This window comes from Falco naumanni, chromosome 15 (assembly GCF_017639655.2).
Source record: "Falco naumanni isolate bFalNau1 chromosome 15, bFalNau1.pat, whole genome shotgun sequence".
NCBI classification, from domain to species: domain Eukaryota; kingdom Metazoa; phylum Chordata; class Aves; order Falconiformes; family Falconidae; genus Falco; species Falco naumanni.
The window spans coordinates 22612860-22630484 of record NC_054068.1 but is presented as its reverse complement, the minus strand read 5'-3'; the positions used below and the strand labels follow the sequence as shown (position 1 = coordinate 22630484).

General features: G+C 59.3%; 1 protein-coding gene across 1 annotated transcript; it reads left to right on the top strand.

Moving 5' to 3' along the window:
- The first annotated feature begins 294 nt into the window (after positions 1–294).
- On the top strand, positions 295–16745 carry HSD11B2 (hydroxysteroid 11-beta dehydrogenase 2). Its single transcript, XM_040615551.1, has 5 exons — positions 295–565; positions 14550–14762; positions 15020–15205; positions 15711–15848; positions 16292–16745. The coding sequence occupies exons 1-5, from the start codon at positions 295–297 to the stop codon at positions 16651–16653; spliced, it is 1170 nt and encodes a 389-aa protein (XP_040471485.1). The 3' UTR covers positions 16654–16745.
- The last annotated feature ends 880 nt before the right edge of the window (positions 16746–17625 follow it).

Here is a 17625-nt window from a genome sequence, read left to right as displayed (position 1 = left end):
GGGTGCCGGTGCAGGTGTGGGTGCGGGTGCCGGTGCAGGAGCCGGCGGGGAGCCAGTGCCCGGGGCCAGTGCGGGTGCCGGCGCGGAGCCGGTGCGGGTGCCGGTGCAGGAGCCGGCGGGGAGCCGGCGCCCGGTGCCGGTGCGGGAGCCGGTTCGGTCCCGGCGGTGCCCGGTGCCCGATCGTCTTCCATTGGCGGGGGCGGGCGCGGCCCCGCCCCTTTCCCACCGCCGGGGCGGTTATAAAGGGGCGCGGCGGGGCCGGGCGCGGCGGCAGCGGCGGGGGCCGGGCCCGGGATGGAGCCGGGGCTGGAGCGCTGGGCGTACGGCGCGCTGTGGGCGGCCTTGGCCGGCAGCCTGGCGCTGCGGGCGGCTCGCCGGGCGCTGGGGCCGGGCCGGGGGCTGGTGCTGCCCCTGGCGCTGCTGGCCGGGCTGCAGAGCCTGTGCCGCGCCTGCCTGCCGCTGCCCCTGGGGCTCGCCCTGGCCGCCGCCGCCGCCTGCCTGCTGCTGTGGCGGGCATCGCCCCGCAGGCTGCTGCCGGTGGCGGGCAGAGCCGTCCTCGTCACAGGTGAGTGCGGGGCCGCACGGCCTCGACGCCCCGACGGCCCCGGTGTGGGGGCGGCGGGGAGCGGGGCGGCCCCCCGGGCCGTGCCCGCGCATCCCTGCTCCGTGCCCCGGCAGGACCGGCCGGGCTGTTGCTGCCCTTGCCCCTGCCCCGGAGCAGGGGGGCTGTGGGGGGCTGCATTTGGTCCCTGTGAGCAGCCTCCTGTCTCCAGGACTCCAGCGTTGCCCCCGAGTTGCAGCGTGATGCTTCCTCCAGGAGTGGGGATGTCAGATGGGATGTGGCGGGGCTGGTTCAGGAGCCCCTCGGCTGGCCCAGGGGCTGCCCTCGCCTCCCACCTGGAGCCATTCTGCTCCCTAAAAAGCTTCTCATGGCATCTCTACAGGCTACAGTGAGGCTGAGCACTCCACTTCACCCAGAGCCCTGTCCTGGGAGCTGTGGGGGGCAAGTGGGATTGTGCCCCCTCTTTGTGGGGTCACCCTTGGGAAGTGCTGCCCAGCACAGAGCTCCTTTGTGGGGAAGGCGGCTCTGCAGGGATGTGCTGCTCTCCCAGGCTTTGCCCAGCTAAGCTTGGTGGCTGAATTTCTTTAGGATACCTTGGTATATAAGTGCATTCCCCTCTCCTTCCTCCTGGCAGTGAGGCTGGAGGATGATGAAGGTAGCTGGGGTCAGCAGGTGCTTTGCTGCGAGATGATGCTGACATGGCGTGAGGAGGAAGTGCTGGAGCCAGCGTGGGTGTTGCTGGGAGGGTGCTGTGGGCTCCACGTGGATGCAGAGGGGAAGGAAACCCATGGGCATGACCTTGGTGGTTCTCCCAAGGACAGGAGCCTGCATCCTGATGGGAACGGCTGGGCTGGCCTTGGCTTGGAGACTCCCAGGCTGGAGGAGGCTTGTGTGTTTCCCAGAAAACTGGATCTTGTGATGGGGCATCCTTGGGAAGGAGAGGTGGGTCCCCCATCCAGCTTCAAGGGCTCTGTGGCACCAGTGGGAAGCGGAGGGAGGCCTCTCCGGAGGAGGAGGAAGCTTGGAGGAGCAAGGCAGTAGATGAATGAATGATTCAACGAAGTGAAGGTCAAAGCTGCGGCGGGGCAGGGCTGCCTGGAGAGGACATGTCTGACAGCCACGTGCTTGCAGGTACCCTGTGGCACACCAGGTCTGGCCAGCCCTGGCTCTGTGGCATTGCCTGTATAATTAGTGAGTCAGTGGGTGGAACAAGGTGTTCTTGCCCTGGTGCATTGATGTGACACCTCTGCAGCTCTGGTGTGTTTGCTCTTGGCTGTAAATACTTTGTGGTTTTACAGGTTTGAGGCACAGCCTGTGGTGCAGGATCAGGGTTTCCTTACTGCTGCTCCAGCAGGTGCCTGCCAAGGGGCAGATGGAGGGCTGCTCTGCCTGGGATGGCATCCCTCACTTGAGTATTTGCATAGTAATTAGCCTGATTCTTTTGCGGATTAATTCCGGACACTTCCTGGCAACTGGGTATTGAGTTGCTGTTGGTGTCTCCTGTGGGAGCAGCCAGGGAGGATCAATGCAGGAGCGAGCTCCTGGAGAAAGGCAGCCTGGCCTTCCTCTTCTTGCCCGTGGGAAGCAAAACACAGCAGAGGGAGAAGTGTGGAGTTGGGTGCTGGGTATCGGTGAAGGTGTGCGAGTCAGGGACAGGGCTCCTGCCACGCTGAGTGTAACGCTGGACCCTGCAGGCCAACGAAGAAATGCAGCACAGTCCCCTCCCGATGGCTGCAGTGGAGCAGCGCAGGTCCCAGCCTGAAAAGCTTTGGGCATTGTTTCCTCTTATATACGCTCCTTGATCACTGGCTTAATCCTGCAGCAGGGAGTTGCACAGGCTCAGTGATGCTTACCTGGAGCAAGGGAATGTGGCTGTGGTGCTGTTGTATCTCCTGGCTGAGGTGTCCCAGGTCTTCCAGCTGCCCGCTCTCCCATGACCCCTGGGAACAACCCCAAGTTGAGCTCTGCATGTGATGCTCCAGCCTCATGTGCTGGTCTGGACATCGCTGGCTAATCAAAACTTAGTTTATGGGAGGGGTTGATGGAAAACTAACTATGCAGCTCGGTGGGAAAGTAGCAGAGCAGATGTGGAGCTGCTGCAGATCAAAGCTGCTGACCCTGCAGTAGCAGCAGGGACTAGAAAGTTATGGTGTTTCCCATCTGTTGTGGGTTTGCATTTCAGGTGTTGCACATGGGGCTGGGGTTTGGCTGGAGCAGGGACGGGCAGCTGCCTGCTGCTGGTGAGGAATGCTGTGGTCTCCCTGGTGCATCCCCTGGGTTAGCAAAGTAGGTGGCTGCTAGTCCCTGTGGTGCTATATTTATCCATGGCTGTGGCCTTGGGGCTCTTGCTCTGCATCCCAATTGTCTGGCTCCTCCAGGAGTGCTGCTCCAGTGTATGCAGCCTGGCAGGGAGTGAGGAAAGCGTTAATCCTGCCTTCCTGGGGGAGGTCACAGTTGTTTGCAGTGAGGAGAATGCCCTTCTGTGCAGCTGGGCTGGGAGAGGTCAGCCCCAGGAGGACTGGCAGGATGAGGAGGGGAGCAGAGATCAGCTGCTCCAGCCCTGGGCCGGGAGGGGGACAGCAGCCATCTCCACACTGCCCTTGACGTGCTGTCCTGAGCTTGCCTGTGAGCCCAAACCTGCCTTGAGGACAAGCCTGTGGTCTGGCACAGGCTTTGGCCAAGCGTGGGGAGCTGCAGGGACCCCGGGACACCTGGAGTGGGGGCAGGCTGCGTACAGGGGCTGATCCCACACCAGCAAGCTGCAAGGTAGCTGGTACCTGGCATCCCTCGCCACCGGTGTGTGGTCAGGGCACCCCGGGGTGCTTATGCTGTTGGTGGGTACCTGTGGGCCAGCGGTGCAGACGTGCTGGTTGCTCACCGGGAGCAGCCTTGCTCCAAGCATCAGGCAGCTGGCTTCTGTGTGTGCGCCCCTTCCTACATCTGAAAATGGTGCTATTGGGTGTGCTTAGGTGCCTTGGACTCCCCTGAGCTGTGTGAGCAAAGAGGAGGGGTGTTTTCTTGTATCCCCTAGCTCCTTCCTATCAGGAGTCGTTACAAAAAGCAGTCCAGCCTCTGTAGCCTGTGCAAAGGCGACGGTCTGCGAGAGCAGCCTTGGAGGGAGGTGAATGAACTGCCATTTCTCTGCCTCTCTAGGTCCAAGCTGACAGCACTTCATGCCAGGTTGGTTTTGACCTGGCTGAGTTTAGATGTGAGCCTTGATCATCCTTTGGTCCCTGTGGATGTCTGTGAAATTGGGTGAGTCCACAGAAACTGCCCAGTACAGCTGGGTTTAGTGTCTGGAAGTGGTGGAAGGATGGCTGTGAACATCCCGGGGCTCTGCTGTGCAGCTGGGGTGGTCGTGAGCCCCTTGCTCTTGTGTAGCTCTGTGGTGTGTGACTGCTTGGGGGTCGTTTTTTCAGGCAGTAGCCAATTACCCAATTTACTACAGATCCTTGAGAAGGACCAAATGCAAACCAGCCTGTAGGTCCTGCCTGCAGGGTTCTGCCAGAGCAGAGGGAAGGTACAAGTTGAGTTGCAAGGTACTGATTCTTCAGCTTGGATGAGAAGTTGACAACAGTGAATTGTTGCTCTGCCTGTGAAGGTTGCACCTGAATTACGCAGCTCTGAAATAACCCAAACCCATAGGGTGGCTGCCTGGGGGAGGAAATCTGGGGGTCTCGCATCCTTGTTCCTCCCTGGTATAGCCTGCAAGGCCAGGAGGCACCTGCAGACCGGTCTGTTTCCTCAACAAATCTTCTTTGTGAACAAAACCGGTTGGCAGGTCAGGCTGTTCCAGAGCCAAACCTGCCATGTTCTCCTCCCTTCCCCTTCCTCGCTGCAGGGAAAGTCAGTTTTCCTGGTGAGGCTCTCTTGTTACAATTGCATGCCCCATTAACAATCTGAAATGGGGCAGAGATTCAGATTGTGTTCAAGGTTAACAGAGGTTTTGCAACTTGATCATGGTCGAGTGGAGCTTAGTTTCCCATGGACTCAACAGATGTTGAAGCATCTGGTGACTGCAGCAGGGTGAAATGATTCAATCCAGATGTCAGGACTCTTGCTGTTCTGCCACGAAGGTGAATTGCTTTCCTCTGTAAAACAGCAGCATCACTCCTGTCCAGAATTTGATGTTGTCTTAGACACATTTTCCAGCTGAACTGGGTCATTAAGAGATGTCAGGAGGCTGAGACTTCAGGGCTGTTGAGTAATCCAGGATAGACACTTCTGCTCCGGGGCACGGCTAGAGCACCAGCACGGCATGCTTGCAGCCTGCATGTGGTGCTGAGCCTTCCAGCAGCCTCATGATAAACAAAGCTTCATGTAAAGACACCGTAGCTCCCACAGGCAACTTCCACCCTGCTGCTGGAGCCAGTGCGTCAGCTCCGAGATACCTGTGGTCTTCCCCAGGTTAAATGGAGGCTGAAAATCGGCTTGTTCTCAGGAACTGCTGTTTTCCAGGATCTATTAAAAATTAATAGCAGAGACAACTGCTCTTCCAATCCGAGGCAGGGACAGGACCAAAACCAAACACTCAAACTGGAACCCTGGTGTAAAGCGATACCTTGCGTATTTAAGGGAGGAAAAAAGCAACATCTAACTCTAGTTATAAGGTTTGCTGCTGGTTTCTGGGAGGCAGCGGAGGAAACCTGCTTTCTCTGCCTCTCTTTGCAGGGCTGAAGCTCTCCCCCGACGTTGTCAGCAGCCCTCCACAGAATTCAGAGTCACCTTCCCCTCACTAGGTTTCTTCAGAAATGGATAACTGCCCCTGATCACCGCAGACGTGTAGATACATACAGTCAGCTTTCTCACTTATTTAATAAATAAGCACTTTCAAAGCCTGCGAAGGACACAGGCTCTTTGGGGTGTTTTTTTAGCACCGTTAACCAAAAATGATGAGCACAGCTAATTAGAAGGAAAAGCATGTAAAGTTGCATGCTGTGGGAGAACAGAGTTGATAGAGAAACCCAAGCTGGCTTGATTAGCACCCGGGGTTATGCGGGGACATGAGAGCAACAAAGCAGAGACTTCCCTGCAGAAATGAGATTGTCAGATGGGAACGGATGCTTCGGGAGGAGAGAAGTGTAGGCAGTTGCTGCCCTCTAGTCCAATGAACAGCACCTCTTTAATGAGGTCTGGGATTGTGTTACCCACTGTTGAGTCTAGCTCCCCTTAAGCCAGGATCTGGTTTCAGAGGAGCCGTGCTGCTTTTACTACTGGTAGCATGGGGGTGGTGGACTTGCCCAGCCAGGGTTTTACTGGAGGGGGAATGGGGTGGGGGGCTGTATTTAAGGTGCCTCCACCAAGCCTGGGCAAGCATTTCCCTTCTCCCTACAGCTGTCTTTCAGTGCTGGTCCAAAACCCCAGCTGGGGGAGGACCTCCGCTTGCCCAGCTGACCTGTGCAGGAGGCTACAGGGCTTTCATACCTCTTCACCTCTTGATGTCCTTCCTGCAGTGTCAGACCTGAGAGACTGCTGTAGAGCCTGCAAGGTGGAAAGTGTCCAAGACCGTTGCCCTCGTGCTGTCAGTGTGTTGCCATAGGTATAGTTTGGGACTTTTTGTTTTTAACCTTGCGCAGCACATGCCTGTTACGTCCTCCGGTTCCCCCTGACTGCTACGGTCCATCCACAGTCTCCAATCCCCGTTCTTCTGTCCCAGCCTCTGTGCTTCACAGGCAGCATACCGCTTATGCTTCCTTCTCCCCTGGAGAGCTGCCAGCCCCTGAGCTTTATCAGCTTCCCTGTTGGGAGCTGGCTTTGCCATTGCATGTGGTGCTGTCCTGGGATTTGCTGTCTCTAAGGCTGTAATCTTGAAAAGCAGTTTTTGGCTTTACAGGCTCTTTGGTAGCACAGCCTCTTGCTGCGTGGGTGACCCTGGGGAGCCAGATGGTGGGTGCTCCCCAGGCAGGCTGGGGATGGAGAGGAGGGATGGGCTGGTGAGCTGAGGTCCTGGAGGAGGTACCTGCCCAAGGGCTTTGAATGTCTGGCTGCTGCTTTCAAGCCTCCCTCTGTTTCTCCTGGTGGTGATCTTCTCACGTTGTGTGTCTCAGCTTCCACCAGACGTACCCTTGAACAGATTTGTGATCCCTTTCTACCCCGTTTCACCACTCTGGTGGCCATACATTTGGCATAAACCTCATGCTGTGCACATCTGCTTCTCGTGACCCTGCCAACGACACTGTGACCAATGCTTGTTCCTTCCCAGGGTCCCAGTTACCAGGTGGGTAACTGGGGTGTGCAGCTGTCCTGTGGTGACTCCTGTCCCTGCTTCAGCTGGTGTGCTGGACTCTGCCTGTGCTGTCCCAAGCCAGTTGACATGTGTGGGTGCTGCCCTGTGCATCACTGTCCAGCCTGGCTCGGCACGACTATGTCCAAGCACATCAGCCTGGAGGGCTACTTGCTTGTGTTCTGGTAAAATGTGCCAGATCAGTCTTGTGATCCTCAAACTCTGATAAGCTGGTGGGAGCTGCAAGTGGAGGGTGAGGAGGGGACAACTTAAATCAGGTGCAGAAGGGGCTGGTGTGGCTTGAGGTGGCCATGGGGTAGGGATCTTAGCCTGGGGGCCTAAATGGCTATTTCAAAGGCTGTCTTGGCTGAAGCGCAATTGGTGCTCGCTCAGTTGCTAAAAAATAAACCCCCCAAAACACAAACCTGAGCTCTAGGTGGATCAGGAAGCTGCAACAGAAAAGATAGTGGGTGCAACTGCAGAGACCATCTTGATATGGAGATGGGCAGGGCTTGCACCCGTTTTTCTGCTTGCCTGAACTTGTGGCATGTGGTGAGACTTTATTCTTGTGACAGGGGGAGTGATGGGATGGCACCTGATAAGCAAAGTGGAATATCATCACCAAAATACCCCAGAGCTGATAAGACTCCATTCAAACAGCTGTAGTTTTGTTGTGGTGCTGCAAGCTCTGAGCTGCTTAACGTGGTGATCCCCTGGGCTTGCTTGGGAGCGACTGCTCTGGTCAGCGCTGCCCCAGCCTGGCTCTGTCCCTGCTGACACTGCCTGTCCCAGCCCTGTGTGTCTTGTCCACCTCCATGGTGCGGTGGGTGGAGTGGCACCCGGTCTTGGGTGGCAGTTCAGGGTCCTCCCGTGGCTCACCCAACCCACCACATGGCCAGAGGCTCTCCCAGTCCTGTGGAGGCTGCGGTGCTTTGCTGTGCTGGCTAGAGATGCCTTCCGTGCGATGTCCTGGGGTGTGGATGGCTAATGGTGGTCCACGTAGAAGATCTGGTCTTCCCTTCTGCTGCTTGCAGATGGCTTAGCCCTGCCTGTAGCAGACCTTAGGCATGACCTTCCACCTCTCCTTGCTGGCTCCTGGGGCCTGATGCAGTATCATGTGAGATAGATAAGGGTCTTGGCTGGTGTTTCCCCAGCCTGCTGGGGGTCCCTGGGGAGCCCTTGTGTGGCCTGGGGGTGCTTCCCAGCAGGTGCCCAGCTGTGGCTTTGCTCCCACCACCTCGTTCCCCAGAGCATCTTCAGTGCCACTTCCCAGCTGTGGCTGGTGGAGCTTTCCAGCTTCCCAGCCTGGTTCCCACCCGGCCTCTCCCTTTCTAAGAGCCCAGGCAAATGTGTCACCAGTGCCAGCTTGGCATTGGCACTGATCTGGCCAAGCTGTCCCTGGGCCATGGGTGTCCTTCCCAGCAACAGCTCTTGCTGATGGATGGCTTTCGCAGCTCGCCAGCTCCATGTTCCCGGTTCACCGTGTTCCCTCTGAAGGTGATTATTAACCCAGTTATCACTACGGCTCTTCACAACTTCCTCTTCTCAGCAGACATCCATCCATTCCCGATTAGCCCTGATGTATGGGCTGCACCCTTTTGCAGGCAATGTCCTGGCTGCTGCCTCCTGCTCATCCCTGCCCACAGGACACTCAAATCCTTGACCATGAGAGTCCAGCTGCTCCTTTTGAAGAGAGGATCTCCCCTCAGTGGAGACAGTGGCTGCTGGAAGATGCCGTCCAGCCCCGGGGATGCGGTGAGCGGCTGCTTCTAGGAAATTCTTGTGCCCTTTTTCTGTGAAACCTGAAGCACCACAGCGTTGCTGGGAGGAGAGGCACTTCCTCCACCCTGCCTGTTTGCAAGCCCTGGCTCAGTCCTTGCCAGCAGCACCCCTGTTCTGTCAGGGCTGGGTTATCTGCCGGGCTCTCCTGCACTCGCTGCTCCATCTGAGGAAATCTCTGGTGCTTTTGCATCTGCTGACCCTGCTGGTGCAAGCCCTTAGGCTGAGCTCAGCAGGTCTGGGTGCCAGGCTGCCCTCCTGAGAGCTTAAAGCCTGTGCCAAGGCTGACTGCAAGCTTGTGGATGGATCCTGATCTCCAGCACCTCGCCAGGCACTGGCCTTGTGCAGGGGAAGGTGGCTGAGCTCATTTCTGCCATGTGCGATGTAACAAGCTTCTGGCTTTGTCAGCCCCACTGGTGGTGACCAGCATCTGCTGCCCTCGGCTTTGGGGGGGAGGGATAAGGCGTCTGCGTGGCTTTTAGTGACAGGGAGGGCTGTGGCTCCCGACATTGATTTATTTTGTGGCTGCTTTTGTGCTGTTGGGGTGCTCAATACTGATGCACCAGTGCCTGCTCCTGAAAAATGGGCTTTAATTCAGGAGTGTATCCACACCGGCCTCAGGGCTCCTCGTCATCTCAGCCCAGCTGCTTTGGGTTGTCTAGGCAGAAAATCAGGTTTTCCCATTTCTCTTTGGTTTGTTAAGTGAAAGATGCCTCCCCAGGTGGAGGTGATGGTGTGTGAGGCTTCAGAAACACTCAGCTAATCCGTTGTAATTCATACCATCTGGCTGTTGTCCCTGGCGTGGTGGGGTGTGTGGTGTGTGTGTCACCCCTGTATCCCTTTGGTGATGGGCATCCCCAGCTCTGCCTCCTGCTGTGGTCTACGGGCCTCCCTGGGGGGCTGAGGGTCTGCCTGGCCCCTGCCCTGACCCTTAGGACCTGCTGGAGGGATGCAGATGTGGCACTTCATCCTGGGCTGCAGGAGCTGTCAGCACCCTGGCTCGTAATTTCCCTCTGGCTGCCTACGCTGGCTGCACTAGGGGGGGTGGGGGGGTGTCCCGGGGAGTGGGGAGCAGCACATGCTCCCTTTGGCTCAGGTCCTGCCTGGGGAAGGGGGGTAAGGCTTTGCAGGGATGTCCACCCAGGCCGTTTGGGGCAGGGGGGTGGGGCTTGCATGTTGTCCCCTTGCTGGGGATTTGGGGATGGGATTTGGCTCATCCCTGAAGGCATCTCCCTGGGTTTAATGTAATTTAATTATTGTATGTAATATATATTAATTAATTATTACAAATTAATAATGCAAAACTGGGTGCGGAGGACCTGCAGCAGCATCACGGGGCTGCTGCCACCCTGGCCCCATCCACCAGTACCTGGGCGTGGGGGCTGCTCCTGGGGGGCTCCATGGGGAGCGGGGACACCTCACTGCCAGTGTGGCATGCTGCCCTGTGAGCCACCAGCAGGGGTGTGGTTTCCTCTTGATGGTGATGCCACCGGCTGCAGTGGGGTGGGGGCTGCTGCTGGCCCTGCTGGCCTGGCAGGACCTCGGCTGTGGGCAGGTGGCTCCTGGGGGGGCTGGACCCAGTGGGCAGCTGTGGCAGCTCAGCTGCCGTGGGCACAGGTGCTCCTGCTGTCCCCACCCTCCCCAGTGCCCTGCCAAGAATTTGTTCCCTCTTGCCTGGGGCTGACATCACCCCTTTATCGCTCCTCGCTCCAAACGTGCACGGCATCCAGCAGGTTGGCCGCAGGGCTCTGCTCTTCCCCTGTGGGCTTTTGCTGGGTGCTTTGTCCTGCCTGGACCTGCCCTGTGCAGGGACCCCCTCCCCAAGTCCCTTTTGGGGAGCCCCATCCCCTCCAGTGGCACCATCCCTGCTGCATACTGCTCTGGCCTCACTGCTCAGTGCCACATCATCCATGAGGTCCCCATGGTGCTGCCAGGATGAAGCCAGGATCAGTCCCTGCCCTGCCCCCCAGATGCCCAGCTGAGTGTCCCTGCAGCGCAGCCAGACTGAACCCCATCCTGTGCCTGGAGGAGCTGGATCTGAGGTGGCAGCGGCAAGTCCTGCTGGGGCCAGAAGGCCTGTTTAGCTTGGCATCCCAGGCAGGATTTGAGCTTGAGCCTATGGAAACAAGCAGCTCAGCCTGTTAATCCGCTCGGCCTTGGCGCCTCGGCTCCCCTCCGCTGATGGGTCCTTCAGCCCAGCGCCATCTCAGGGCTGGGAGGCTGGTGACAATGGTGACAGCTCCATCTTGGTGAGGCATCTCAGAGTGGTGGAACACATAGCTCAAAAGCTCTGTGTGGTGAGAGAGGTGAGGTTGATGTCCTGGGATTTGGGGAGCAGTGGCAGGGCTGTGAGGGGCACATGGGGCACCCAGGTGATGGCCTGCAGAGCTGGGGAGGAAGTGATGCTGCTCTGGGTGCCCAACCCAGTGGCAAGCACCCAGCTGCCTCCAGGCTTGGTGGAAGATGGAACATCCTCGAGGGATGCCCTGCTGCCTGCCCTCGCTGCGTGCCTGGGGAGCAGCCCCTGGGGATGCTGCTGCTCACGCTGCCAGGACTAACCCTGAGGGAGCTCAGTCCTGGGGCAACCCCTCACCAGCTTCCATGCTGGGATCCCAGGCTGGGGTGGCCATGGAGGGAACAGCTACTGGGGAGCTGCCACTGTGCTCAGGGCTCTGCGCAGCTGCACAGGGCTTCTTCGGGAAGCTGTGCTTCTGCCTGCTGAGGTTTTGCAGGTCTGTGCTGCTCTTCTCCCTTTGTACGTGGCTCAGGGATGAGGCTGCATAGCTTGTGGTTCAGGCATGCGAAGGTGCACGGCTTGGGGGTGAGGATTCACGGCTCAGGTGGGGAAGCGTTGCATCGGGGTGAGCACTGTGGACCTGTGCCACCAGCCCTCCCTCAGGTACTGTGCTGATGGTGGGCACAGGGGCAGGGGGTGCTTGTGGTTTGGCAGCTCCTGGACGGTAGCTCCGCTCAGCAAACTGCAGCATTGATTTTGAGCATGTGTCCGTGCATGGCTGCAGGAGCAGGGTGAATACCTGAGATAGCAAAAAGCCAGCGCCGTGCCACGCCCGACTCACCCGAAAGACATGTGTCCGCACCAAATCGGGACTGTGGTTTCAGCCAGCGCCGTGTGAGCCCTGCTTTCACCGGCGACGGGCATCTCCGGGCGGTGAGCACACAGCGCTGCATGGTCGGTCGTCTTTGTCCTCCCTGAGTGGGTGGGAGGGCACCCCAGTGGTGATGCTGGAGGCCAAACCTCTCTGCTTGCTCAAGACAGGTAAAGCCAGGGCTCAGTGTGTCGAAATCCCAGTGGCAGCCGGCATGCTCTGCTCCTGGGGGAGCCGGTGCAGTGGCTGGAGCTTTTGCAGAGTCCCCAGAAATTGCTGCTGACCTGCTGCTCCGGCAAAAGGCCAGCCGGCCCCCAGAGCAGGCATTTGCCCCCGCTTGCTGAGACTGTGGAGCTCTGCCAGATTTTGCAACCTGGGCTCGGGTGCTGCTCCTGCTGCAGCAGAAACCTCTGGCTGTTGGCCTGGGACCAATGGGGGGCTTCAAGCTGCCTGCCCTCCTCTACCGTGCTCCCTATGCTGGGCTTCTCCTGTGCTCGGTCCGACCGCGGTCCCTTCTGCCGGCACGGATGCAGAACTGGTTGGCAAGCAGGGAGCCAGGGCGGGGGGAGCTGGCGCCAGCATCTCCTCGTCATCCTCGGAGGGCAGCACGCCCAGGGCCAGCCTTGCCGGGGCCGCACAGACTGACCGGCTCCAGCACTCCCTGTGGGGCCGAGCCAGCGGTGGCGGGTCCCACGCCAGCCCCGGCAGTGCCGATGGCTTGTGTGCTGGTAGCCACGGGGAATGAGCATGGCCCTGGGCAAGCTGCTGTGCTTTGGGGCCACGTGCTATGGCCCCAGAGGTTTTATTGTCCCTCCCTGCACTCTTGGCCATGCCTGAGCACAGCAGCCAGGAAGCTGAGCAGTGCTGGAGACCTTAAATAACACCAGAACATCCTTGCCTCCTGGCCCTGGGCCTCCTGCCAGCCTCCCAGGCAGGTTGTTTTTTGTTGGGTGTGTTTGTGTGTGTGTGTGAATAAATTAAAACTTCCGAAACAAATCCTCTGACAGTCCCACTCCTCTAAGGCAAAACAAACCCTGGCTGGCTTGGATGGCATGCGGCTGTGTTTGCTCCCTCCTTGCCGGGATTGCCTGAAACAAGCCAGCAAACCTGTGTCTCTCGGGTTTTTGGGATGTTTCCCAGTGTTTTGAGGCTCAGGAGGCGAGACACAGCTTTGTGTTCGGACTGGAAGCTTTTCTTGCTGGCTGGGGTGGGAGCAGTGCAGGTAACTCTGTCCTGGCGGTGACGGTGCGCAGGGCACTGGCTGCAGCATGGTGAGGCTGTGGCCACAAGCACTTTTATTTTTAAACCTTATCTTTATTGCAGTTTTCTCCTGCTGTGTTGGGAAAGGTGAAATGCACCTTATCTGGCTGGCTGTTGGCAGCATGACCTGTTCCTGGGGAGGGGAGAGGTGGATGTGCTGCTCCAGCAGCCCACAGCACATTCAGCATCCCCTATAGCACTGGGGGGATGCCAGGAGTGATGCTGAGCCAGCCCGGCACGCACCCATGATGGGTGCTGGGTGTTGCATGACAAAGTGGGGGGGTCCCTGCAGCCCCTTCCTGCCAGCAGAGCACCTCTGGGGTGTGTTATCACTCTGGCCAGGGACTTTTGCATTTCTGATGCAGCAATAAAGTAAAGCAGAGCTGGGGACCAGAGCGCAGATGCTGAGCCAAGGGTGGTTTAGCTGGCACTGAGAGTTGGAGCTGGCAGCACCCCCATCCCGGCCTGAGGGGGCAGGAGCAGGGAGCTGAGGGGGGCAGCTGGTCTCCGTGTCCACCCCAGCACAGGCAGGAGAGGTGCTGGGAGGGGTCTGGGGTCTCCTAGGGGCCTGCAGAGCAGGTACCAGTGCCCAGGGCTGCTGTTGTGTCCATGCTGGGGTGGCTCCAGGTGCTGGATAGGGCCCTTTCTCAGGGATGTCCTAAGGAGCACCCAAGGGTGCTAGGCCGGAGGGTGCAGGGGTGATGGGGCTGTCCCCGCAGCGCTCCCCTGTTAATGGTTAATGTGACTGGGCAGCCGCAGTGACGTGGGCTCCCTGGAGCTATCGGTGAGGTGCGGTGCTGCCGGCAGCCCCAGGAACAAGCTGTACCTTGCCACTGCTGTTTGTTTGCATCCTGGCTGCTCTGGTCCACAACACCTGGCTCCTGCCCGGGCCGTCCCCCAGCCACCCCAGCAGTGGCTTTGTGGGTGAGCCGAGATAGAGGAGAGGAGGCTGGGACCATGCATGGCAGCACCCAGTGCTTTCCTGGGTGGGACAGCCCAGCTGGATGCTCCCTTGAAGGATGTGGGGTGGCAGGAGCAGACCAGGATCCTTCTTTTCCTTCTCTCCCTTTTTAATCTCCGTAGTACTTCAGCCAGGCAAGGGGTTGCTGTGCTTCTTGCCCACCATTTTTGGGAGGCAGCAAACATTTGGGAAAAGGCAGCATCTCCCGTGGAGCCTTGTGCCAGCTCCAAATGGTGCCCGATGGAGCTTTCGGAGGCTATTTTGGGGGTTGATGGCTCCCGCTCCACATCGTGGCAGGGCTCTTGGCTGTCCTTGTGACTTGCTGTGCTGGTGGTTTTACCTGTGCCTCGCATCAGAGGCACTCGGGGTGATGAGGTTGCAGATAAGAGTGTTTTCTTCCTGCGTGTGTGACAGAGAGAAAACAGCAGCTCCATGACCTGTGAATGCTCCAAGGCAAGGTCATGTCTCCAGCAGGATGGGAGCTGGAGCTGTGTGATGAGCCAAGGGTGGTCCCGAGGTGGGGGACCAATGTCAGGGGGTGTGGGGGTGTCTGGTCCCTGGGGATGGAGAGGCAGAGCTAGGGGGATCCCTGAGGGCTGGGGACAGCCAGCCGGTGGCTGTCACCGGGCACCGCAGGGCTCCTCTTGGCTCTTGCAGGCTGTGACTCGGGCTTTGGGCAGGCGACAGCACGGCACCTGGATGCCCTGGGCTTTCAAGTGTTTGCCAGTGTACTGGACCCGCAGGGTCCCGGTGCCCAGGAGCTCCGCAAGAGCTGCTCGCCGAGGCTGACGCTGCTGCAGATGGACCTGACCAAGCCAGAGGACATCCAGCGTGTCCTGCAACACATCCAGGCCAACACCAACAGCACAGGTAGTACCCCCTGGGGACCCCACACAGCTCCCCAGGACCTCAGCTTGCAACTAGTGTGGCAGTGCCAAGTCTCCATGTGCTCCCTGCTGTGGGCTGCATCCCTGCGGCCACCCATACCAACAGCCTCTGCTAACAGGGCTTGTCTCAGGGCACACCAAAATTCCTTTGCGGGACCCCCATGAGCCAGGGAGCAGCTGGGATCCCCAGGGTGGGGGTCCCCCATTCAGGTCCCTTCTTCAAGCATTCCATTCCCACAGGGCTCTGGGGCCTGGTGAACAATGCTGGCTTCAACGACACCATTGCCGATGCCGAGCTCTCGCCGCTGGGCAGGTTTCGCACCTGCATGGAGGTGAACTTCTTCGGCTCGCTGGAGCTCACCAAGGGACTGCTGCCCCTGCTGCGCTCCACCGGTGGCCGCATCGTCACCGTGAGCAGCCCTGCAGGTGAGCAGCCTGCCTTCAGCGTGGCCTGCCAGACCCCTGGCACCCCCAGCTCGGCTGTGGGTCCAGCATCCCCATGGTGTGGTGTGGCTCCCACCCCACTGAGCACCTCCGCTTCCCCCGCCAGCTGCATCAGACTGGCACCAGGCACCCTGGGATGAGCCAGTGGCATCGCTGGGCCCTGCAGCAGGCACTCAAGAGATGGGGAGCCATGGGGCTGTATGTGCATCCTGGGGGCAGGCAGGGTGGGCAACCCCAGGGAAGCTGTCTTGTGCCCCCAGTGGGAATGACAACCCCCAGCTTTGACTGGCTGGGGAAGGAAGAGCAGCTGCCTGCCCCCCCCCCCCCCCCCCCCTTAAAACAATTGCTTTGAAGCAAATTCCAGTTACTTTCTCAGCAAAACAAAAGCTAAGCCCTTTCCTTGTGCAGGGGCCGGGAGCACAGCCCTACATAAGCCCTCCTGGTCCCTGCCTGAGAGCCCACTCACTCATCCTTTCGCTCCTGCAAGGTGACCTGCCCTTCCCCTGCCTGGCAGCCTACGGGGCCTCCAAGGCAGCCCTCAGCCTGCTCATGGACACCTTCCGGAGTGAGCTCCAGCCTTGGGGTGTCAAAGTCAGCCTCATCCTGCCTGGATACTACAAAACAGGTAAGAGGGTCGGTGCCCGCTTTCTGCCTGCACCTGCAGGCAAAGGGCAGGTACACCTGGGGGCAAAGGTGGAGCGATGGCAGGAGCAGCTGGTGGTGCAGGATGCAGCTTCCGAGCATCCCCAGGCACCTCCTGGGGACGGTGCCCATCCTGTGGCCTTTGGGCTCTGACTGGTGAGGCAGGATCAGGATCGAGCCCTGCCAGTAGCTCCTCTGCCATGTTAGTGGTAGCACTGTCTCCACTGTAGGGACAGTCCGAGACCTCTGGTTCAGTCCCAAGAGCCACGGTGGTGCTCCCACCACGCCTCTCACATGATACGTCTACCAAGGTTTCAGCAGGACCTTCCCAGGAGGCTGGGGGGGACTGGGGGCTGCTGGCACCCATGCCAGGGGGGCTGGAGGAGGGGGGCCACGCAGCTTACGGGGGGGGCCGCGTCCTTGCAGGGTCAACGTGCGACCCTGCCTTCTGGAACCTGCAGAAGCAGCGGCTGGTGGCCAGCCTGCCCCGGGAGCTGCTGCAGGCCTACGGCGAGGACTACGTCGAGGAGATCAACCGCCAGTTCATCCAGTTCATGAAGGTGGCAGTGGAGGACCTCAGCGCAGTGGTGAACAGCATCACGGACGGGCTCCTGGCTGCCAACCCAGCTGTGCGCTACTACCCAGGGCAGGGCCTTGGGCTCATGTATTTCATACACCGCTACCTGCCCTATTTTGTCCAAGACTTGTTCCTGAAAGGATTCTTCATCAATCCCAAGCTGCCCCGAGCGCTGAGGCGAGAGCACCACAACGATGTGAAGAAGGCCTGACCTCGGCCCGCATGCGGTCGCGGGGCAGGAGCGAGCCTTCTCCTGGGATTTCCAGGCACACCAGCCCCCGGGCGCGTGCGCAGATGCTGGCATCACCCTCCTGCGCTGCAGGGGAACAATCAGCACTAGACGTTAAAAACCAAATTGCTTTCCAAAATCAGGCAGATCTATTTTCTATTGTGCGAGAATCACCATTTTCTAGAGACCTTGGTTTTGTATGTTTTCTAACCGCGCATCCTCCAAGGGGGCCGCCCTTGCCTGACTCAGCAGCTCTGCACCATGGGCTGGGATGTACCTCAGCCATTTCTCAGCTGCCCGACATCCTCCTCACTGCTGTTGGAGCTGTGTTTGGCTCCATCACCTCTTGGCTGCGTCAGACCTGGGACCCTGTGGCCACTGCCATTCCAGCCCCTGCCTCCCTGCTGTTTATGACACTCCACGTGCTTCTGGCAAGCGCAGGAGCAAAGCCCAGGCTGCCAGTGCCGCTGAGCTCTTCACGAGATGAACTACATGATTGTCACTTTTTAAATAAATCTGTTCTTGACATGCCACCCGCCTCTGGCAATCTGCTTTGGCGGTGCAGTGCTGTAATGCCTGGTCAGGGATGCTGTGCCTGGGGGCTGAGCTGAGCTGGGTCGCCACTGGCACCGCATCAAGCACTGCAGCAGGAGCCTTCTGTGGGGCTGCAGGTGCCACAGGCAGCCCCAGAGAAGAGGTTGGCCAGGAAAAGCTCGCACCCCCTCCCTGCTACTCCCCACCCCTACCCCACAGCCCTGCTAGGGTGAGGAGGGAAGGGGTGACAGTGCCCCAGGGGGACAGCCCCCTGCAGGAAGCCCAGATGCAGGGGGACAAGCCATGCAGCTCCCCATCAGCATGGCTCACTCCCCTGGCACCCATCAGCTCATCACCCAGATGCACCCACAGAGCAGGCAGCACCTGCTGCGTGGGCTGGATCCAGGGCCCAAGGGCTGG

What these genes read in the sequence shown, in the direction of transcription:
- HSD11B2 (XM_040615551.1), top strand. Translation starts at nt 295, where the DNA reads ATGGAGCCGGGGCTGGAGCGCTGGGCGTACGGCGCGCTGTGGGCGGCC. An exon ending in CAGAGCCGTCCTCGTCACAG is followed by an intron (nt 566 to 14,549) that starts GTGAGTGCGGGG and finishes TGGCTCTTGCAG; the next exon opens with GCTGTGACTCGGGCTTTGGG. An exon ending in GCCTGGATACTACAAAACAG is followed by an intron (nt 15,849 to 16,291) that starts GTAAGAGGGTCG and finishes GCGTCCTTGCAG; the next exon opens with GGTCAACGTGCGACCCTGCC.